At 66.2% G+C, this 21462-nt stretch overlaps 1 protein-coding gene and 3 non-coding genes across 4 annotated transcripts; 1 reads left to right on the forward strand and 3 right to left on the reverse strand.

The window, feature by feature from the left end:
• Positions 1-1073: 1073 nt before the first annotated feature.
• On the reverse strand, positions 1074-8718 carry OPN1SW (opsin 1, short wave sensitive). The gene is made up of 5 exons (XM_075924897.2): positions 8272-8718; positions 7142-7310; positions 6377-6542; positions 3743-3982; positions 1074-2817 (listed from the first exon to the last, which is right to left on the reverse strand). Exons 1-5 carry the CDS (start codon positions 8615-8617, stop codon positions 2695-2697), a joined length of 1044 nt encoding a protein of 347 aa, XP_075781012.1. The 5' UTR covers positions 8618-8718; the 3' UTR covers positions 1074-2694.
• Positions 8719-11272: 2554 nt separating this feature from the next.
• Positions 11273-11344, reverse strand: TRNAP-AGG (transfer RNA proline (anticodon AGG)). Its single transcript has one exon. It is a non-coding gene; the product is annotated as a tRNA-Pro (tRNA).
• Positions 11345-17380: 6036 nt separating this feature from the next.
• TRNAP-AGG (transfer RNA proline (anticodon AGG)) lies at positions 17381-17452 on the reverse strand. Its single transcript has one exon. It is a non-coding gene; the product is annotated as a tRNA-Pro (tRNA).
• Positions 17453-20904: 3452 nt separating this feature from the next.
• On the forward strand, positions 20905-20976 carry TRNAP-AGG (transfer RNA proline (anticodon AGG)). Its single transcript has one exon. It is a non-coding gene; the product is annotated as a tRNA-Pro (tRNA).
• Positions 20977-21462: the final 486 nt, after the last annotated feature.

Below are 21462 nucleotides of genomic sequence, written 5' to 3' on the forward strand. Positions count from 1 at the left end.
TTCAGGCAGGTCCTTGGGGACCACATGGCATGTTGGTGTAATACCTACCGGGCAGATTTGAACTGGGGATCTCCAGAGCTTAGCCTAGGTGCTGCTACAGCTTGAGCTATGAAGCCAGCTCCTTCCTTGCGGGTGCGGGAGAGCTCCCTTGTTCTGCTCTCTGCCTGCCCGTGGGCTAAGTGCCGCAGCAGGGGCCGGCGACCCGCACTAGGCGTGTGGGTTACACCTGAAGGAGCCCGAGGCCTGGCCGGTAGCTCTGCTGGCCTGTGAAGGGCCGGGCAGCCCGGTGTGGCGAGCGCCCTGGCAAGCAGCCATTGCCCCAGGCCCACACTGGAGCTGCCCACGTCAGAAGTGCACGTGGGCCCCGGCTGGAGGCCAGGCCGTCCGTGCGTGGTGCTCCCCGGGGACAGGCGTGTCGGCTCCAGCTCCGGCCACGCACACGCTCCTTGGGAAAGCTCCTCCGCCCTTCCCGAGCGCTGCCGGCGGGTCTGGCTGCGCCTCGGGGCGGTTCCGCGAGCCCCGCCGCGCCCCAGACGGAAGCCATCGCCCGGGGGGCCACGCCCGCCCCACCCCGGCCTGGGAGCTGCCGCCGTTCCCACCCCGGGCACCGGCAGCCCACGGAAAGTCCATGGCGGGGACAAAACAGCTCAGCACCACCGCGTTGCGTTCAGCTCAGCCGCGATATTTTATTGCCAGAGCCGCCCGCCCCGCCCCGCGCTACAAGGGGGACGACACGGCCCGGGGGCCGGCGGCAGACGGGTGCTGCGGGGGTGGCGCAGGCTCTGTACAGTGCAACGGGGCCGGCGGGGCCGCTCTGGGACGGCCCTGGCCTGCCGCGCCCGGGGCTCGCGGGTCATTGCTCGGCGCGGAAGGAGAGAGTCCGGAGTTCACCGCCTCGCCCCCTGCATTGGAAGCGAATGGCCGCTCCCCCCTGCCGGGCGTGGGGCTGGCTTCGGGGGGGGGGTCTCACAGAGGCCGGGGGGGGGGGACGCTACTGGTGTGGGCCCCCCCGGGGGGAAGGGAATGGAGCTAAGAAGCCTCCTCCCCCTGCACATGGTGCTTTAGCTCCTCCCGCCCCCCCGAGTGGGGCGCAGCTGGCCAAGATCAGGCCGGCACATGTCGGGGGGGGGGGGCTGAATGGCTCCCTGCCAATGCCCCTCTGGAAGGGTGGGCTTGGACCTGGGGCTCTTAGAAAAGACCCCCCCCCATGGAATGGACCCATTGCCCAGGGGAGTCCCACCTGCCCCACAGCTGCCTGGTGGGTACCAGGGACACAGAGAGGGAGAGCCAGGGCTACCAGCCAGCCCCATGGCCTTGGCAAGAGACCAGGTACCCTCCCCAACTCCTCAGGGGGTAGCTCCCACCCCCTTAGCCTACCTTGGGCCGCCTAGACCATGCCCGGGGGTGGCCTCCATCTAGGGCCAGGCTTAGTGTGGTGGGGCGGTGCCTCTGTGCCCCTCCTTGTGGCGTCTGGGCGCCTGGGAGGGGGGGTGCTGGTGAGAAGCGTGCGGGTAAGGCACTGCACTGGGCGCTGGCGCGGGGTTCGCGCCCCGGCTCTGCTGCAGACCTTGGTGGAGTTGATTGGGGGCCCAGTCCCGCCTGCCCGGAGGGGGGCCAGGGGCCCACCTCTGAGGGGGAGCCCCCCAAAGGGGTCAGCCGGCAGCCAGGGGTACCCCTCTGCCTGGCTGGCTTTTCGTTGCTCCGCTCCCCTCTTCCAGCTCCTTAGCTGGCACAGCCCCTGCAACCAGGGCGGTTCGGGTGAGACACCAGCAGCCTCCTCGCCCTCGGGGGAGCGGCGCCGGCTCGGGCACCCCAGGAAGGCCCTGGGTGGCCTGGCATGGGAGCGCCTGCCTGGGGCACGCCAGGGTTACCTGGCCCTGCTCCGTGCCCCTCAAGGTCCCTTCCAGCCCCAGCTTGCTGAGATCTCCACTGGGAGGGAGGGGGAAGCCAGTGCTGGGATGGGGGGGGGGCACCTGACAGCTGGGGGGGGCTCCCCAGTGAGAGGGGGGTCGGTGCTCTCCACCCCAGGACGTACACGTGACTGTCAGCTGCCAGAGTCCTGACACTCCACAGCCCTCCCCGTTCTGAAGTTACCACTAGGCGTCACTCCCCTCCCCGCACTGGAACTAGATCCCAGGCGTCCTGATGTCTACCCCCACCCCCCCCAGCCCTCCCCCGCTCTTGTGGACCCCACTCACCTTGCAGAGCCAGGGCTGGCCCCCAGGCGTCCTGCGGTGCTCCCCCCTGCGCTACCCACTGATCTCTCGCTGCCTCATTACCCCTCCGCTCCGCCCCAGCAGGGTGGGTGTTCCCCGGCTGGGCGCCCGCCTTAGGGCCGACAGGCACGGGCCTTGCGTGGAGCCATGGCGGCCGGGCAGCAGGCCTCACGGGGGGAGGAGAAGGCAAAGCTGCCCCCCCAATTCCGACCGCTCAGCCTGGGGCAGATTCAGCCTGGGGGCAGCAGCTGGGGAGGCTCCGTGGGGCTGCCCGTCGGAGGGCTGCCTGGGGCCCCCAGGAGCTGGGGGGTTGCTGTGCCCAGCCGGCGTGGTCCGTCCTCCCACGGGGGTCGGGGAGCGCAGGCCGTCTCGCCGAGGTGACCGTACGGGGGGCCGTGGGGCACGGCCGGGGGGCCTCGGGGCTTCCCCTCAGGGCCCGGCGCCTGCTCCCCTCGGCCGCCGGCGTCCCGCAGCCGCCTCAGCTGGGGCTGACCTGGCTGGAGGACACGGACGAGACCTCGGTTTTCTGGGCCGAGCTGGAGACGTCGGACTCGTCCGTGATGGGTTTGCCGCACACCGTCTCCATGATGCAGGCGCGGAACTGTAGGGAGAGCGACCCCCCCGGCACCGTTACACCGCCCGGGCCGGCGGCCCACGAGCTGCTCCCCAACCGCAGCTGCCCCCAGCCAGCCACCCTGCCCCGCCGGCACGGCCCTGCTGCCCGGGGCCCCACCCTGGGAGTCCTGCATAGCCACCGGTGGACCGGGCAGGGTGAGGTGACACCAACCCCCCTCCCATGCCCGCCTGACCCCCAAAGTTAGGGGGGGGAAGGCATTTCTCCCCCAGAATGGCAGGGGTGGTGGCTCGCCTTCCCTAGCAGCACAGGCCGGGTGCTCCTGCTGGCCTGGCCAAGGCAGCTCCCGCCTGGCCAGCGCGGGCCCGGGGAGGAGCACAGACGCTCCCGCGAGCCGCCACGGGGGACAGCTGCCGCATGAGAGGCCAGAGACGGACGGGGAATGTGCCCCGGTGCCGGAGCGCTGTCCGCACCAGGGCGGGCATCGGCTCCCTGGCCTCCCCCACGGCCCTGAGCCGACCCCGCTGGGTTGTGGAGACGAGGCCTCGGGCACCCTGCTCCCACAGAAGCCTAGAGCCAGAGGGGACCTCAAGAGCCATCGAGTCCAGTCCCCGGCCCTCTCGGCAGGACCCAGGGCTGCTCCGCATGCTGCCCACGGCCCGTTCTCTCCGCGGCACAGACCTGCTCTCCTCCTGGGCACAGAGCTGGCCGCGCCCTCAGCCCCCCGGCCATAACCGCCATCTCCTGCCGGCGCTCTCCGGTGGAGCCCCGGGTTAATACTATCACCCAGGGACCCCCCACGGCAGAGCCAGGAACTTCCCCGGGGAACCGCCCCGAGTCTCCGGACCCGAGCCCGGCTGCCCCCGGGAAGGGGCTTGGGCCGTCCTAGCCCCCCGTCCTGGGGACCCTTGGCCGGGTCTGAGGGACGCGCCCCGCCCGCCCGGGGCCTCACCTGCTTGTTCATGAAGCAGTAGATGACGGGGTTGTAGATGCAGGAGCTCTTGGAGAAGAAGGCGGGCACGGTGACCAGGCGCAGGTCCAGCCCGTGGTTGCGGTTGTTGACGATGTACATGGCCATGGCCGCGTAGGGCACCCAGCAGACGCAGAAGGAGCCCACCATCGCCACCACCATGCGGGACACCTCCCGCTCCGCCTTCTGCGTGGTGGCCGACTCCTGCTGCTGGGCCGCCACCTGCGGGCAGCCCCCAGGGCCCGTGGGCGTGAGCGGCAGGGTCCCCTCCCCAGCCTCTCCCCCACCGGCGCGGCTCGGGGACGTTGTGGGGCCCTCCCCCCCACGGCCTCTCCAGGGGACTTGTCCCCACCCGGCTGGACCCACATCCCTGCCCCTGGCACCGAACCGGGCAGGGAAAGTGGCCTGGAGGAGCGGGCAGGGAGCGTGACCAGGAACGACCCCCCCCAGCGTTTACACGCTCACGTCGCCATCGGTCGGGGCACCGCCGGGACAGCAGGTCGGCGCCGGGCCCCGCGTCTTCGGGGGCCTCCGCAGCTGCGTGTCCTGCGCGAGGGGAGGGCCGGCCCAGCCGAACTGGCCCTCCTCCCCGTCCTCTGATTTCCCACCCGCCGCCTGGCCCCGGCTCCCACGCTCCCTCCCGGAGAAAAGCTGGGAAGCGCAGGCCCTGGCTGTGTGCGACAGGCCGAGCACCCGGACGGGCCCTGCCTGTGAGACCCGCCCAGGGGCCGGGGACCCCTCCCTCCCGCCTGCCTGAGAGCCCTTGGCACCCTCCCCCCGGACGGGCCCTGCCTGTGAGACCCGCCCAGGGGTCGGGGACCCCTCCCTCCCGCCTGCCTGAGAGCCCTTGGCACCCTCCCCCCGGACGGGCCCTGCCTGTGAGACCCGCCCAGGGGTCGGGGACCCCTCCCGCCCGCCTGCCTGAGAGCCCTTGGCACCCTCCCCCCGGACCGGCCCTGCCTGTGAGACCCGCCCAGGGGTCGGGGACCCCTCCCGCCCGCCTGCCTGAGAGCCCTTGGCACCCTCCCCCCGGACGGGCCCACAGCAGAGACCAGCGAGCAGCACAAGGGCAGCCCACGCCGGCAGTCACAGCCACAAGCGATCACACTCGCAGGCGTGCAACACGCCCTTCTCACACAGCCTGCACGTTCACAAGCGTGCAACCTGCCCTTCTCACACACCCTGCACGTTCACAAGCGTGCAACCCGCCCTTCTCACACAGCCTGCACGTTCACAAGCATGCAACCAGCCCTTCTCACACACCCTGCATGTTCACAAGCGTGCAACCCGCCCTTCTCACACACCCTGCACGTTCACAAGCGTGCAACCCGCCCTTCTCACACACCCTGCACGTTCACAAGCGTGCAACACGCCTTTCTCACACAGCCTGCACGTTCACAAGCGTGCAACACTCCCTTCTTACACACACCCTGCATGTTCACAAGCGTGCAACCCGCCCTTCTCACACAGCCTGCACGTTCACAAGCGTGCAACCCGCCCTTCTCACACAGCCTGCACGTTCACAAGCGTGCAACCCGCCCTTCTCACACACCCTGCACGTTCACAAGCGTGCAACACGCCTTTCTCACACACCCTGCACGTTCACAAGCGTGCAACACTCCCTTCTTACACACACCCTGCATGTTCACAAGCGTGCAACCCGCCCTTCTCACACACCCTGCACATTCACAAGCGTGCAACCCGCCCTTCTCACACAGCCTGCACGTTCACAAGCATGCAACCCACCCTTCTCACACAGCCTGCACGTTCACAAGCGTGCAACCCGCCCTTCTCACACACCCTGCACGTTCACAAGCGTGCAACACGCCTTTCTCACACACCCAGCACGTTCACAAGCATGCAACCTGCCCTTCTCACACACCCTGCATGTTCACAAGCGTGCAACCAGCCCTTCTCACACACCCTGCACGTTCACAAGCATGCAACCCGCCCTTCTCACACACCCTGCATGTTCACAAGCGTGCAACACTCCCTTCTTACACACACCCTGCATGTTCACAAGCGTGCAACCCATCCTTCTTACACACACCCTTGCACGTTCACAGGCATGCAACCTGCCGTTCTCTCACACACCCTGCACATTCACAAGTGTGCAACCCTCCCTCCTCACCCCCCCGCACGTTCACAGACATGCAACCTGCCCTTCTTACACCCCCCCGCACGTTCATAAGCGTGCAACACTCCCTTCTCACACATCCCCACACATTCACAGGCATGCAACTCGCCCCCTTCTCACACACACCCCGCACGTTCACAGGCATTCACCCTCCCCATCACACACCCTTTGCACACTCACAAGCATGTAACCTGCCCATCCCAGACACAAACCGCACGCTCACAAGAATGCAACCCTCCTGTCTCACACACCCACGACACAGTCACGCGTGCACAACCCTCCTATCTCGTACACCTCTCCCACACGTGCAAGCATGCCTCTGCCCCCCTCACACTGCCCACACGCTCACAAGCTTGGAACCCAGCCGTCTCACGCGCTCACAAGTGTGCACACGCCCGTCTCTCGCACCCCGCACCCTCGCGAGCAGACGGTGCCCCGGGCCCTGGCTCCCTGGCCGTGTCCCCGCGGCGGGTACTTACGGCGCGCAGGGCGCCCAGCAGCTGGGAGTAGGAGAAGCAGATGAGCGAGAAAGGCACGATGAAGCAGAAGACGAAGAGGAACCAGGTGTAGTACTCGCTCTTGTACTTGGTCCCCACCGTGTACCAGTCCGGGCCGCACGAGCACTGCAGCCCTTCGGGGATGAACCTGCAAGACCAGGGACACGGCGCTGCCCAGAGGCTGCCCGGCTCCCCCTCCGCTGGCCGAGGGATGGGCAGGGCCAAGCTCGCCACCCCCCCCCCCCCCGTTTGGCCTGGCAGGCGGCCAGCCCCTGTGCTCCCAGGGCCCTGCCCGTGTGACAGGACAGGCAATCGCTGGGCCTGCCCACCACAATCCCATGCGAGCAAGGGCGGGATCGGCCCGGCGGCGCCTGCCCCCTCAGGGCTGGGAACACGCCCCAGAGCTGGCGTGTGCCCTGCCCGTGCAGGCCTGTAGCCCAGAGGCCTGGCAGCATAACCCCCCCAGACCTTGCTGCAATCAGGCGGCAGCCGAGCTGTGGCGCTGGTGGTCAGCAAGGCTGCCCCGGACCCGGCTGCGGGTCAGTCCGCCAGGCACCCAGCCATGGGGGTGGGCAGGCTCCCCCCGCTGCTCCCTCTCGGCGGGCACGCAGCTGGGGTGTCAGCCAGGCAATGCCCCGCGCGGAGCAAGGGCGAAGGGGATCGGAAGAGACCGGCCCATAGCCTGGCGCGGCAGCCAGGAGGCAGCTCTCGGCCGCTCTCGCCCAGGGCCCCCTCCCCAGCTCCTACCGGCTCCAGCCGAAGAAGGGCGGGATGGAGACCCCGATGCCGATGACCCAGGTGGCCGCCACCGCCATCAGGGCGTGCTTGGCGCTGAAGCGGAAGTTCCCGAAGGGTTTGCAGATGACGATGTAGCGTTCAAAGGCCAGGAAGGCCAGGGACCAGCCGGTGACCAGGCCTGGGGAAGGCACAAGGGGAGTCACTCACCGTGCGGCCCCGGCCCTGCCCTGTGCCCAGACGACACCCCCAGGACCCCAAGCCCCCTCGCTCGCCTCCAAGGGGCCGCGAGCAGTTCAGCCGACACGGAGCCAGCCCCTTGGTCTTCTGCCCTGCGCTCTCCGTTCCCCCATTCGCCTGCTTCCCCGCCAGACACTTGTGGACGCAGGGGGCGGGGAAGGAGCCGACGGAAATGCCCCTCGTGACTCAGTGGATCTGGGAACGGGGTGGGGGGGTCACATCGGAGGCTGCCTGGAAAGTCATTTCACCCCCCTGACCCGGGGAACGCTCGGGGACCAGCCAAGTCTCCGGGGCTGGTTTGGAAGCGAAGCCCAGCCCTGGTGGCAGCATCCCGCCCGCCCCGGGGCCGGTCTGGGAAGGAAGGTGAAAATCTCCTGCAAAGGCTGCTCAGCCATCTCCATCCTGAGGCGGCACCTCTCCGTGTGCTGCAGCCAGATGGCTGAAGGGGGTACCCCTCCTGACCCTGCCTTCCCTGGGAATATGGGGGGAACCTGGCCTCCTCTGCAGATGGGCCCCTCAGCTCTCCCCCCTTCCCAGTTTCCCTCCCCTGCCCTGGAGCCATAGATCACACGGGCGTCCCTGGGGAACCCCCCAAATTTGGCCCAACACCCTAAGGTCGTGGGGTCTGATGCCCACTCACTTCCTGCCTGTCCCCCTGTTCTTCATTCCCCCAGGGACCCCCCGCATCCCTCGGGGCATCCAAACGGCTGGGGCCTGGTCGTTAAACGAAACCAGCTGCCGAAACCGTGCTCCCAAGAGCGGCTCACCTGGGCCAGTGTCCAGCAGCTGCTCCAGGTGGGATGAGCAGAAAGGTCCATCGCGAGGGACCCGCCCACCCAGACCCAGCCGCTGGGACCCCCCGGCACCCTTCTCCTCCCTCCCTCCCGCCCGCCCGGCCTCACCGGCCACCGAGCCCAGGAAGGCCTCCAGCGCGCAGGCGTGGCGCCCGAAGACGAAGTAGCCCTGGGAGCTGGACACGAAGACCATGAAGACGGAGCAGACGCAGAAGATGAAGCCCCCCAGGCAGATGTTGACCAGGATGTAGTTGAGCGGCTGCCGCAGCTTCTTGTACTTGACGGTGACGAGGAGGACCACGGCGTTGAGGGGCGTGCCGGCGAAGAACACCAGGCCCATGAAGGCCGTCTGGAAGTAGAAGGCCCAGAGCGGGGCGATGTGGTACTGGGGCCCGTCCCACGGCCCCACCGAGGAGACGTTCTCAAAGAGGTAGAAGTCTTCCTCCCCCGACATCCTTCCGCCACGGAGCCGCCACGGAGCCTGCCCCGGCTCCCTCCCCCCTTCTAATATAGAAGCTCGGGGGGGACAAGCCACTTAAGGGCTCGGGGGGGATCAGGCCTTAATCCCGAGCTTCCGACGGGCAAAGTTTGGGATTAGGGGCTCTAAGCCCCTTACCTCCTGCCCCCTAAGCCCCCGAGAGGCTCAGCGTGCGGGCTGGGCAGCCGGGAGCCGACTGTGGGGACTCCGGGGGATTGCGCAGGGTGGAAGGGCAGGGGCTGGCTGGCAGCCTGCTCCCGGGCAGCGGGGCTGGGCCTCAGGGGTGTGGATCGTGGGGGGGTGTGAATGTGGAGGCCCCCCCCCATGGGGGGCACCGCCCTCCCTCCACAGGGGGCACAGCCCAGGGTGGCGGGAACAGAAGAGGAGTTTGGGGCCACTCAGGGGGGTGGGGACATGACTAGGGCATGGGGGGGGGCATGAAGGGGGCCCAGGGCGTGGGGCTGTGAAGGGGGCCTGGGGCTGCCCAGTGAGTGGGGGGGGGTAAAGGGGGCCCGGGGCTGCCCAGTGAGTGGGGGGGGTAAAGGGGGCCCGGGGCTGCCCAGCGAGTGGGGGGGGTAAAGGGGGCCCGGGGCTGCCCAGCGAGTGGGGGGGGTAAAGGGGGCCCGGGGCTGCCCAGCGAGTGGGGGGGGTAAAGGGGGCCCGGGGCTGCCCAGCGAGTGGGGAGAGTAAAGGGGGCCCGGGGCTGCCCAGCGAGTGGGGGGGGTATAGGGGGCCTGGGGCTGCCCAGCGAGTGGGGGGGGGGGAAAGGGGGCCCGGGGCTGCCCAGCGAGTGGGGAGGGGTAAAGGGGGCCCGGGGCTGCCCAGCGAGTGGGGGGGGTAAAGGGGGCCCGGGGCTGCCCGGCGAGTGGGGGAAGGTAAAGGGGGCCCGGGGCTGCCCAGCAAGTGGGGGGGGGGTAAAGGGGGCCCGGGGCTGCCCGGTGAGTGGGGGGGGGTAAAGGGGGCCCGGGGCTGCCCAGCGAGTGGGGCGGGTAAAGGGGGCCCGGGGCTGCCCAGCGAGTGGGGGGGGTAAAGGGGGCCCGGGGCTGCCCGGCGAGTGGGGGAAGGTAAAGGGGGCCCGGGGCTGCCCAGCAAGTGGGGGGGGGGGGGGTAAAGGGGGCCCGGGGCTGCCCGGTGAGTGGGGGGGGGTAAAGGGGGCCCGGGGCTGCCCAGCGAGTGGGGGTAAAGGGGGCCCGGGGCTGCCCGGTGAGTGGGGGGGGGTAAAGGGGGCCCGGGGCTGCCCAGCGAGTGGGGGGGTAAAGGGGGCCCGGGGCTGCCCGGTGAGTGGGGGGGGGTAAAGGGGGCCCGGGGCTGCCCAGCAAGTGGGGGGGGGGTAAAGGGGGCCCGGGGCTGCCCGGTGAGTGGGGGGGGGTAAAGGGGGCCCGGGGCTGCCCAGCGAGTGGGGGGGTAAAGGGGGCCCGGGGCTGCCCGGTGAGTGGGGGGGGGTAAAGGGGGCCCGGGGCTGCCCAGCGAGTGGGGGGGGTAAAGGGGGCCCGGGGCTGCCCAGCGAGTGGGGGGGGTAAAGGGGGCCCGGGGCTGCCCAGCGAGTGGGGGGGGTAAAGGGGGCCCGGAGCTGCCCAGCGAGTGGGGGGGGTAAAGGGGGCCCGGGGCTGCCCGGCGAGTGGGGAGAGTAAAGGGGGCCCGGGGCTGCCCGGCGAGTGGGGGGGGTAAAGGGGGCCCGGGGCTGCCCGGCGAGTGGGGGGGGTAAAGGGGGCCCGGGGCTGCCCGGCGAGTGGGGGGGGTAAAGGGGGCCCGGGGCTGCCCGGCGAGTGGGGGGGGGTAAAGGGGGCCCGGGGCTGCCTGGCAAGTGGGGAGGGTAAAGGGGGCCCGGGGCTGCCCGGCGAGTGGGGGGGGTAAAGGGGGCCCGGGGCTGCCCGGCGAGTGGGGAGGGTAAAGGGGGCCCGGGGCTGCCCGGCGAGTGGGGGGGTAAAGGGGGCCCGGGGCTGCCCGGTGAGTGGGGGGGGTAAAGGGGGCCCGGGGCTGCCCGGCGAGTGGGGGGGGTAAAGGGGGCCCGGGGCTGCCCAGCGAGTGGGGGTCAGAGGCCCATGCAGAGACTCTTCCCAGGTTGCCACTTCTCCTTCCCAAAGTGGCTCAGCGCACTCCCTGCCCCCCTCCTTTGGAGGCCTGGTCTGCCAGCCCCCTTGCTCCCGGGGGCGGAGGGGGATGTATTCTGGGCAGCTCGTGGGGGGCAGCTATTACAGCCCCTGTCCTTTCCCCTTCTCCGCCCGGGCCCTGCCAGAGGGGCGCGTCCCCCATGCGCCCTGCCCTGGCGCCCCCACCCCAGCCGCAAAAGAGGAACTGGAACGGACCCAGTCACCTGACCCACCCCCCCGGCCCAGCACCATGGCGCAGCCCCCCCGGCCCCCAACCCACGCAGCGAGGGACCCCGGCTCCCCGGCCCAGGGCACTAGAGAGCACAGACCCTGCTCCCCAGGAGGGTACTACGGCTGCCAGTGAGCCCAGGCTGGGGGCTTGTCACTCTTGCCCCCGTAGTGTCCAAGGAGCGCCCATCCCTGCCTGCCCGTACCCAGGTCCCGCCTTGTGCTGGGTGGATTTCAAGTAATAAATTGCTCCCCTTTCTCACAGCCTCTCTTCTGGGGGCAAATCGCTTCCTCGTGGCTGAGCCCCAAAAGTGGGCTCGTCCGGGATTTGAACCCGGGACCTCTCGCACCCTAAGCGAAAATCATACCCCTAGACCAACGAGCCAGCTGGGGACAATGCTTTCCAGATGTTAGAGGAGACCTTGGCGGGGCTGGAACCCACATGATAAATATTTCCTCCTTGCGGCCTGAACAGCCTCCCTGTTCTTTCCCCGGCTCCCGGGCACTGTGCAGCGTGGCCCAGACAGGATAGCCACTAGCCCAGGGGTACTCGGACTGTGGCCCTCAGCCCCCCCCCACCCAAGGCAAACATTTCCACGGACCACCAGCCACCACCCATGATGACTGAATGGGTGCAGGAAGGGTGGGAGGGCAACATCGGTGCAGCAGAGGGGTGAGGGAGGGTGCAGGAGATGGGGGAGGTGCAGGTGAGGGTCGGGGTGGGGTGGAGGGTGCAGGAGAGGGGTGAGGGGCGGGGCAGGAGGGAGGGTGCAGCTGGGGGTGGGAGGGAGGAGGGTGTGTGACGGGGGAGGAGGATGCGGGTACCTACCTGGCTTTGTTCCTCCCTCCGTCCCCAGGCTCTGCCCCCCGCTGCTCCCATTGGCCAGGATTCCCATGACTGGCAGCAGCGGGGAACGACTCCAAGCGAGCGGTTTTCTGTCCCCACAAGCTGGATCTGGCCCCCGAGGCTCGGGATCCTCCCCCCCCCCCAGCAGGAAGCCAGCGCTGGTGCACCAGCCTCGTGCGAGAGGTTCACCAGCCCGGGCTCCCTGCTGCAGAGATGGGGGGGAAGCCCCGAGCCCCGGCCCAACTGGGAGACGGTGTCCGTGGAGCACACTTGGAGGACCGCCGGCCTAGCCCCCAAGGCAGCCACATCAAGCAACCCCGAGCCCCCGCGAAAGCCCCCTCCTGCTTAAGGGGCCTGTCGTTTGCGAATCCCCTTGGGAATGGGGGGCAGTGACAGAAGAAACCCCCGTGTTCACACCTGACACACTCGTGCAGCCGTGTTTCACGAGGGACCGTGGAGCCGCGCTCCAGGACAAGTTAGCTCCCCACCGGGAGGAGGTTTTCCGAAAGCCGGGCCGCTGGGCCGTTGCCCGCTCCCTGCCGTGCGTTGGCAGGACGGGGCAGGAACAAACGGCTGCCCCTTGGCAGACAGCCTGGGGGTCCCGTCCAGCCTGCTCCCAGCTGGAAAGGGGGCACAGGACTGTACAAAGGACCAGCCTCCCCGCCCATTGCGCTCTCTGGGCCAGAAAAGAAAAGCGGGAATTGGCCAGCGAGGCCGGTGGTGAGACGCCGTGGCCTGGACGCTAGTGGGGTCTGTTCCGCTGGCACCCGGAAGGGTTTTCTCTTCACTTGTCTGGTCCCCGGGTCTGACTCTGGGTCTGTGCCTCGTTACCCGGTCTATGCCTCGTCACCGGGCCTGTGCCTCGTTACCCGGTCTGTACCTCGACACTGGGTCTGTACCTCGTTACCCGGTCTGTGCCTCGTTACCCGGTCTGTGCCTCGTCACCGGGCCTGTGCCTCGTTACCCGGTCTGTGCCTCGTTATCGGGCCTGTGCCTCGTTACCAGATCTGTGCCTCGTTATCGGGCCTGTACCTCGTTACCCGGTCTGTGCCTCGTCACCGGGCCTGTGCCTCGTTACCCGGTCTGTGCCTCGTTATCGGGCCTGTGCCTCGTTACCCGGTCTGTGCCTCGTTATCGGGCCTGTGCCTCGTTATCGGGCCTGTACCTCGTTACCAGATCTGTGCCTCGTGCCTCGTTATCCGGTCTGTGCCTCGTCACTGGGTCTGTGCCTCGTTACCCGGTCTGTGCCTCGTCACCGGGCCTGTGCCTCGTTACCCGGTCTGTGCCTCGTTACCCGGTCTGTGCCTCGTTATCGGGCCTGTGCCTCGTTATCGGGCCTGTACCTCGTTACCAGATCTGTGCCTCGTGCCTCGTTATCCGGTCTGTGCCTCGTTATCAGGCCTGTGCCTCGTTACCAGATCTGTGCCTCGTTATCGGGCCTGTACCTTGTTACCCGGGCTGTGCCTCGTTATCGGGCCTGTACCTCGTTACCAGATCTGTGCCTCATTATCGGGTCTGTATCTCGTTACCAGATCTGTGCCTCGTTATCGGGTCTGTACCTCGTTACCAGATCTGTGCCTCGTTATCGGGTCTGTGCCTCGTTATCAGGCCTGTACCTCGTTACCCGGTCTGTGCCTCATAAACGGGTCTGTGCCTCGTTACCAGATCTGTGCCTCGTTATCGGGCCTGTACCTCATTACCCGGACTGTGCCTGTCACTGGGCCTGTGCCTCATCACTGGGTCTGTACCTCGTTACCCAGTCTGTACCTCGTCACTGGGCCTGTGCCTCGTTACCCGGTCTGTACCTCGTCACTGGGCCTGTGCCTCGTTACCCGGTCTGTACCTCGTCACTGGGCCTGTGCCTCGTTACCCGGTCTGTAGCTCGACACTGGGTCTGTACCTCGTTACCCGGTCTGTACCTCGTCACTGGGCCTGTGCCTCGTTACCTGGTCTGTACCTCGTCACTGGGCCTGTACCTCGTTACCCGGTCTGTGCCTCGTCACCGGGCCTGTGCCTCGTTACCCGGTCTGTGCCTCGTTATCGGGCCTGTGCCTCGTTACCCGGTCTGTGCCTCGTTATCGGGCCTGTGCCTCGTTATCGGGCCTGTACCTCGTTACCAGATCTGTGCCTCGTGCCTCGTTATCCGGTCTGTGCCTCGTCACTGGGTCTGTGCCTCGTTACCCGGTCTGTGCCTCGTCACCGGGCCTGTGCCTCGTTACCCGGTCTGTGCCTCGTTACCCGGTCTGTGCCTCGTTATCGGGCCTGTGCCTCGTTATCGGGCCTGTACCTCGTTACCAGATCTGTGCCTCGTGCCTCGTTATCCGGTCTGTGCCTCGTTATCAGGCCTGTGCCTCGTTACCAGATCTGTGCCTCGTTATCGGGCCTGTACCTTGTTACCCGGGCTGTGCCTCGTTATCGGGCCTGTACCTCGTTACCAGATCTGTGCCTCATTATCGGGTCTGTATCTCGTTACCAGATCTGTGCCTCGTTATCGGGTCTGTACCTCGTTACCAGATCTGTGCCTCGTTATCGGGTCTGTGCCTCGTTATCAGGCCTGTACCTCGTTACCCGGTCTGTGCCTCATAAACGGGTCTGTGCCTCGTTACCAGATCTGTGCCTCGTTATCGGGCCTGTACCTCATTACCCGGACTGTGCCTGTCACTGGGCCTGTGCCTCATCACTGGGTCTGTACCTCGTTACCCAGTCTGTACCTCGTCACTGGGCCTGTGCCTCGTTACCCGGTCTGTACCTCGTCACTGGGCCTGTGCCTCGTTACCCGGTCTGTACCTCGTCACTGGGCCTGTGCCTCGTTACCCGGTCTGTAGCTCGACACTGGGTCTGTACCTCGTTACCCGGTCTGTACCTCGTCACTGGGCCTGTGCCTCGTTACCTGGTCTGTACCTCGTCACTGGGCCTGTGCCTCGTTACCCGGTCTGTACCTCGTCACTGGGCCTGTGCCTCGTTACCCGGTCTGTACCTCGTCACCGGGTCTCACTGAAAATCTCTCTGTAGCTAATCAGCTTGTTGACTGGTTTGGCTAATCTGGTGCCTTTAAGCTGGAGTGTCTGGGCGACTGTTTCAAATACCGACCGGGGCTCTTGTGCCCTCGAGGGAATTGCAGGGTTCAGATGGCCGTGCTGCCCAGGCGGGGGCTGTCAGCCCTTCCCGGGGAACATTTGAGGATGGGGAGCACGTGGGGTCTCCCTGCAGCGTGACCCAGGCTGGCGAGAGCCGAGCTGACGCCCGCACACAGGCGTAACTGGGTGTGACTTGCATGCCGGAGGCCAGGAGCAGTGCAGGACTGGGGGATACCGCAGCAAAGCCGCATCCAGGGCCCCCCAGGTCAGAGGCAGGGGGACAGCTACTGGCTGGTCTGGATTGCGCCTGGGTGTAGCACAGCAGCCATGCCCAAGCTGGGACACGGAAAGCCAGGAGCCCCCGCCCTGGCCACAGCCCTGGTCCTGATCAGCCTGCCCTAAGAGCAGGGCATTCCCAGCTCTGAGCCCGGGAGGCCCACGAGGAAGCTTTTCAGGCGGTGGATCGCATGTTTGGACTGTGACAAAGGGGGAATTTACAGCATTAGTTGTGTGCCTCAGTTTCCCTACACTATGTATGTCCCAGTGGGGGTGGGTTGGTTACAAGCCACTAGCACCTACCGGGGAACAAATCTCTGACAAGGGCTCTTCCAGCTCGCACAGGGAGGTCTGAGACGGGTGGCAGTAACTTTTGCAGGGGGAATAATCCAGGAATTTTGGCAAGTGATCACAGACCACACTTTTCTATTAACGGAGGGGGGCAGGGCTGGGAGGGAGTTGGGGGACAGGAGGGGGCAGGGCAGGGCTGGGCGTTGGGTTATAGGAGGGGTGCAGGGCTGGGAGGGAGTTGGGGGGCAGGAGGAGGCAGGGCAGGTCTGGGCGTTGGGTTATAGGAGGGGTGCAGGGCTGGGAGGGAGTTGGGGGGCAGGAGGAGGCAGGGCAGGGCTGGGCGTTGGGTTATAGGAGGGGGCAGGGCAGGGCTGGGCGTTGGGTTATAGGAGGGGTGCAGGGCTGGGAGGGAGTTGGGGGGCAGGAGGGGACAGGGCAGGTCTGGGCGTTGGGTTATAGGAGGGGTGCAGGGCTGGGAGGGAGTTGGGGGGCAGGAGGGGGCAGGGCAGGGCTGGGCGTTGGGTTATAGGAGGGGTGCAGGGCTGGGAGGGAGTTGGGGGGCAGGAGGGGGCAGGGCAGGGCTGGGCGTTGGGTTATAGGAGGGGTGCAGGGCTGGGAGGGAGTTGGGGGGCAGGAGGGGGCAGGGCAGGGCTGGGCGTTGGGTTATAGGAGGGGTGCAGGGCTGGGAGGGAGTTGGGGGGCAGGAGGGGGCAGGGCAGGGCTGGGCGTTGGGTTATAGGAGGGGTGCAGGGCTGGGAGGGAGTTGGGGGGCAGAAGGGGGCAGGGCAGGGCTGGGCGTTGGGTTATAGGAGGGGTGCAGGGCTGGGAGGGAGTTGGGGGACAGGAGGGGGCAGGGCAGGGCTGGGCATTGGGTTATAGGAGGGGTGCAGGGCTGGGAGGGAGTTGGGGGGCAGGAGGGGGCAGGGCAGGGCTGGGCGTTGGGTTATAGGAGGGGTGCAGGGCTGGGAGGGAGTTGGGGGGCAGAAGGGGGCAGGGCAGGGCTGGGCGTTGGGTTATAGGAGGGGTGCAGGGCTGGGAGGGAGTTGGGGGGCAGGAGGGGGCAGGGCAGGGCTGGGCGTTGGGTTATAGGAGGGGTGCAGGGCTGGGAGGGAGTTGGGGGGCAGGAGGGGGCAGGGCAGGGCTGGGCGTTGGGTTATAGGAGGGGTGCAGGGCTGGGAGGGAGTTGGGGGGCAGGAGGGGGCAGGGCAGGGCTGGGCGTTGGGTTATAGGAGGGGTGCAGGGCTGGGAGGGAGTTGGGGGGCAGGGAGGCCTCTGACCCAGGGAGACGCTCACCACATTGGTAGTTTCCGGCCGGCAGTGCTGCGGAGCATCAGGCAGATGCCTGCTTGCCAGGGTGGTTCCATGTGGTTGAAAGCCGCCGGCTGCTGCTGGCAAGCGGGTCTCTGGGAGTCCCTTGGAGGGAGGGGGGCAGCAGGCTTCCAAAAAGCCCCCCCCTTGCAGCTCCCATTGCCCCTCCCCTCTATGAACAAGGTCTCAAAGCCGTGTGTGTGTGTGTGTGTGTGTGTGTGTGTGTGTGTGTGTGTGTGTGTGTGTGTGTGTGTGTGTGTGTCTGGCTTCTGCGTCCTGCCCGTGAGGCCCAGAGCTGCTGCGGCCAAGAGGTGGCCAGATTGGAACCAAACAATCTCCTGCCTCCGTGCCAGGCTCCATGGGGAGGTATTTGGGCCGGGCCCGTGTTTTTTATTGCCCCTTCCCATCGTGTGGCCTGCCCATTCTCCCGGCCACTTCCAGACGTCGCTGCTGGGTGGGGTTGCAATTGGGGGGGGAGGGGGAACCCGAGTGTTTGAACCCAACGTAACCAGTTACCTGTCATTGGGCTTTAGATGAAAAGTCTCACTTGTTTTCAGTTATTTATTCTGGGAAAGTCCGTGTGTTCTGTAAAACCTTCCTCCCTCCTGTGGCTCAAAAAACAGGGCTCGTCCGGGATTTGAACCCGGGACCTCTCGCACCCTAAGCGAGAATCATACCCCTAGACCAACGAGCCAGCTGGGAGAAGGCTGCTTTCTTTCTACTATTTTTAGGGATGAGAGGGGCTGTGTTGGCTCTAAGGGAACCCTACAATTTCCCACAGGAAAATTGGCAGTGAGAACTTCCCCAGCCTCTTTTCCTTGGCACCAAAACGTGCTGGAGCGAGCGCTTTAAGGCCTTCTCTGCCCTGGGCTTTTCACTCTGCTGCAGCGGCCAGGCGGGAAAACCCCAGTGTCGCCCGGATTTGCAGAGCCACGAGTACCCCTTTTTGCACACCATGGCACGACAGCATTCAGCCGCTGCCGTGGGGAGACGGCCTCCCGCTCCAGGCTCTAATCTCCCCTCCCCAGCCTGTTCTCACGGGGCCGTTTTCCCCTCGCTGCCTTTGCCTTCCTTTTCTCGCCCAAACCTGAGGGCTGGTGAAGGCCTCGTGGGCCCGGTCAGGGCCTGGCGAGGAAGGTGCATTTCGGTCCCTATGGCCGCAGTGGCTGGGCACCGCCTGCCCATCTCGCTGTGCGCCCACTGCCCAGGCTACGATGCTGCCTTCACTCCCCTCACGCCGCCTCGTCCTGCCATCGCACGGCCCTTCCTATGCCCGGCCTGGGGCCTCCCCGCTGCTCCTGGCCCCAGCTCAGACCAGGGCAGGCCAGGGACGGAGCTGTGCCGTGTGGGTCTGTGGGGTTCCCAGCCCACGCCCCCACCGCGGGCAGCTCCACTCTCAGCCGGGCGTCCCAGCACCGCCCTGCTTTGGGGGAGACGGTAGCGCTCGGTGCCTTTGCCCTGGGGCAGCCCCAGCAGGGACACAGCGACTTCCCCGAAAGGCAGAACCAGGACTAGAACCCTGGTCTCTGCCCCACAGCGTGTGGCCCCCATGGCCAATAGTGCATGAACACACTGTACATTTGGTACTGGGGTAGTGGACTAGTGCCAGGGCTAGGAAAATGGAGGTGCTGAGTTCAAAGCCTGCTCGTACCACTTCAACTCCTACTCCTAGCTTTGCTTCATTAATGCGCTCTTGGTTGAAGAGGCTTTGGACACTGGTTGGTAAAATCTCTCCTGGCAGCTGGGCTTACCATGGCTGTGCTGTGCTGCTCTCCTGCTTGCATTCCTGCCAGGTGCTGGTCCCTGCTGGGAAGATTTGCCCTGAGTGCTACCTGGCACCCCCTGGAGGCATGAGGCTTCCTGCTGCTTTGGGGGCTCAGTGCTGCTGCTTGGCTTGGCCCAGGCTCTCAGCATCCCTAGCTGGCTGGTGGCACGTGCTGTGTGGGCACCCTGGCTGTGGGTAAGCTCCAGGAATCTGCTTGTCTCTTGGGCACTGGGCTGTGTAACTCCTGCCCCATGTGGCCCTTAGCCCATGAACAACCAGAGAGAAGAACAAGGGAGCACTCTAGGCCATGCCTGACAGGTGTCTGTCCAGCCTGCTCTGAAATGTCTCCAGCGATGGAGATTCCACAACCCCCCTGGACAATTGATTCCAGTGTTTCACCACTGGGACAGTTAGGAAGTTTTTCCTACTGTCCAACCTAAACCCCCCTTGCTGCAGTTTAAGCCCCTTGCTTCTTGTTCTATCTTCAGAGGCCAAGGGGAACAGTTCCTCCTTTCCCCCCGCCCCTCCCGTGACACCCTTTTAGAAACCTGAAAACGGCTCTCATGTCCCCTCTCAGCCTTCTCCTTTCCAAACTAAACAAGCCCAGTTCTTTCAGCCGCCCTCAAAGCTCAGGTTTTCTGGACCTTCGATGGTTGTTGTTGCTCATCCCTGGACCTTCTCCAGTTTCTCCACATCTCTCCTGCAATGTGGTGCCTGGAACTGGGTGCAACAGATCAGGGCGTTCGCTGCCCAACCAGAGCGGGATGCCCTAACAAAGACAGGACCCAAGGTCTGTGAATCTGGCCTGGGCCCTTCCTGGCTGGTGAAAGAGTCCAGGGCCTGAGCAAAACAGAGGGCTCCTCGTCCCGCCCTCCGGCCGTCGCACACGCCCTGCTGCCCCGCCCCGGGCACGTGGGGCCTGGCCAGGTCTCGGCCAGCGCCAGGCCTCCTGTTCCTGGGCGCGCTCAGGGAGCAGCCAGCCGAGCACTGCAGGCCCCGTCACTGCAGCTCGCACGGAGACGGGGCCGGAACGGGGGCTGGTTTAATGGCCCCGGGAGGGAGCCGGGCCGTGGGTGGGTAGAGGCCAGACCTGTGGCTCTGGGCCTCTCTGCAGCGTGGGCACCACCGGCCCGGTGACCCCACCGTCCAGGGCAACGCGCTGAGCCCGTCCTGGGGAAACGCCCCCAAAGAGCAGCGATGGGAAAGGGCCCTTCCCCCACCAGGGCCCTCGCGTGTGGGGCTCCACAGGGATCCATCCTCTCCCGGGCCCTTTTCAGCATCCCCAGGCGCCTGCCACACGCACACGGCTCCCAGCTCCCTCCTTCCCTGCACCCGGATGCCCCGGCGCTCGGCCGACATCAGCCCTGGGGGGACGCCCAGATGGCTCACGCCGAGCCCTGCACGGCAGAGGGTGCGCCAGGGGACAGAGGAAAAGGTCCGGAGGAATTTGCAGCCCTGGGGGAGGCTCCTGCGATGGAGGGTTCACGCCCAGGACGTAGGGTTGCCAGGTGTTCGGTTTTCACCCGGACTGTCCATTATTCGGGTCCCCCGTCCAGTAAAAAATCAGAAAATATCGACGTGTGAAACATCCAGTATTTCCTGTTTCTCTTGGACAGAAGCCCAATGGGGACAATTTCCTGCTTTCTTTGGCAGGGTAGGGAGAGCAAGGAGCAAAGCTGGGTCATTTAAAGGCGCAGCGCCCCCCCCCCTTTTTTTTTTGGTCTCCCCCCCCTTTTTTTTCCTCCACAGAATTTTTTCCCAATGGGTTTTTTTTGGGGGGTGGGGGGCGTTCGGTACCTTTTGTTAAACCATCTGGTGATCCTATCAGGACGGGTCACTGCTGCCCAGTGTCCGGCAGGCCCACGGGATTCCTGGCGGGTGCAGCCCCCCGTAGGGTTCCCAGGTGTCCGGTTTTGGACTGGACAGTCCAGTATTTGAGCTTTCTGTGGGGGGGTCCGGGACATGTGGGGCGCTCGGTGTGAAGTGTCCATTGCCTGAAGGTGACTCCGGGTCACGGGGGGGTGCACTGCCCCCCTATTCCCCCGCCAAACCGTGAATTGCTAGAGGGGGTGCCCCTACCTGGCTCTCTCTGGGGGCTGGACTCCATCACCTCCTGAGGTCTCTTCCAGCCCCAGGATTCTGCACCCTCTGCCCTGCAAGCACCCCCCACCCCTGCCAAGGCCCAGACCCCGGCTCCGTGGGCTGTGGCAGACTCCACGGGGCTGCAGCGTCCGTCTGTCTGTCTGGCAACAGCAATTCGTGCTCTGCAAACTCCCCAGCCACAGGCAGGAGCCGCTGGGACTGGGGAGAGCCCCAAGGTAACCTGATCCCTGCTGCTGAGCTGGCATCTACTGAAACAGCTGGAGCAAATACAGCTGTGTGGCTCGTTGGTCTAGGGGTATGATTCTCGCTTAGGGTGCGAGAGGTCCCGGGTTCAAATCCCGGACGAGCCCTGGTTTTACATTTTGGTTGGGGGAGGGTGGCGAGGAAGCACCAAGAGGGCAGCTTCCCCTTCCCCTTCCCCCTCCCCCTAGATCTGGCCCCTGCAGCTGAAACCACTTTACCCGGTGCTGCTGCAGCAGATCCACATTTGTCCCCGGGGTCCTCCTGTGAGTAGCAAACGGGGGGGGGGGGGTGTTGTTGCTGGGGGGGCAGAGCAGGAGACCCAAGGGGGGGGGGTGTCACGTGACTGTCTGGGGCAGGTGAAGGACTCCCCCAGCCCCTGTTGCAGGCGAGGCCACTGAACCCGGCTCTGTTTGGGAAGGCCTGCCTGGTGCCCCAGGGATGGGATTCACTTTGCTCATGCTGGTCTATGGCATGCGATTTCTACTGTCCTGTGGTAACCTTGTGGGCGTGCCTCAGTTTCCCTGGGACCGGCCCCAATGCCTTGATGGGGGTGGGAATTCTGGGTGTGACTCACTGCGGGAGGCTGCCCAGGC

This window comes from Pelodiscus sinensis, chromosome 1, assembly GCF_052426305.1.
Source record: "Pelodiscus sinensis isolate ZL-2025 chromosome 1, ASM5242630v1, whole genome shotgun sequence".
Taxonomy (NCBI): Eukaryota; Metazoa; Chordata; order Testudines; family Trionychidae; genus Pelodiscus; species Pelodiscus sinensis.

Coding starts and splice junctions, on each gene's coding strand:
- OPN1SW (XM_075924897.2), bottom strand. CDS start 8,617: ATGTCGGGGGAGGAAGACTTCTACCTCTTTGAGAACGTCTCCTCGGTG. Junction 7,311..8,271: donor CTTCCTGGGCTCGGTGGCCG/GTGAGGCCGGGC, acceptor TGCCTTCCCCAG/GCCTGGTCACCGGCTGGTCC. Junction 2,818..3,742: donor ACTGCTTCATGAACAAGCAG/GTGAGGCCCCGG, acceptor CTCTCCCTACAG/TTCCGCGCCTGCATCATGGA.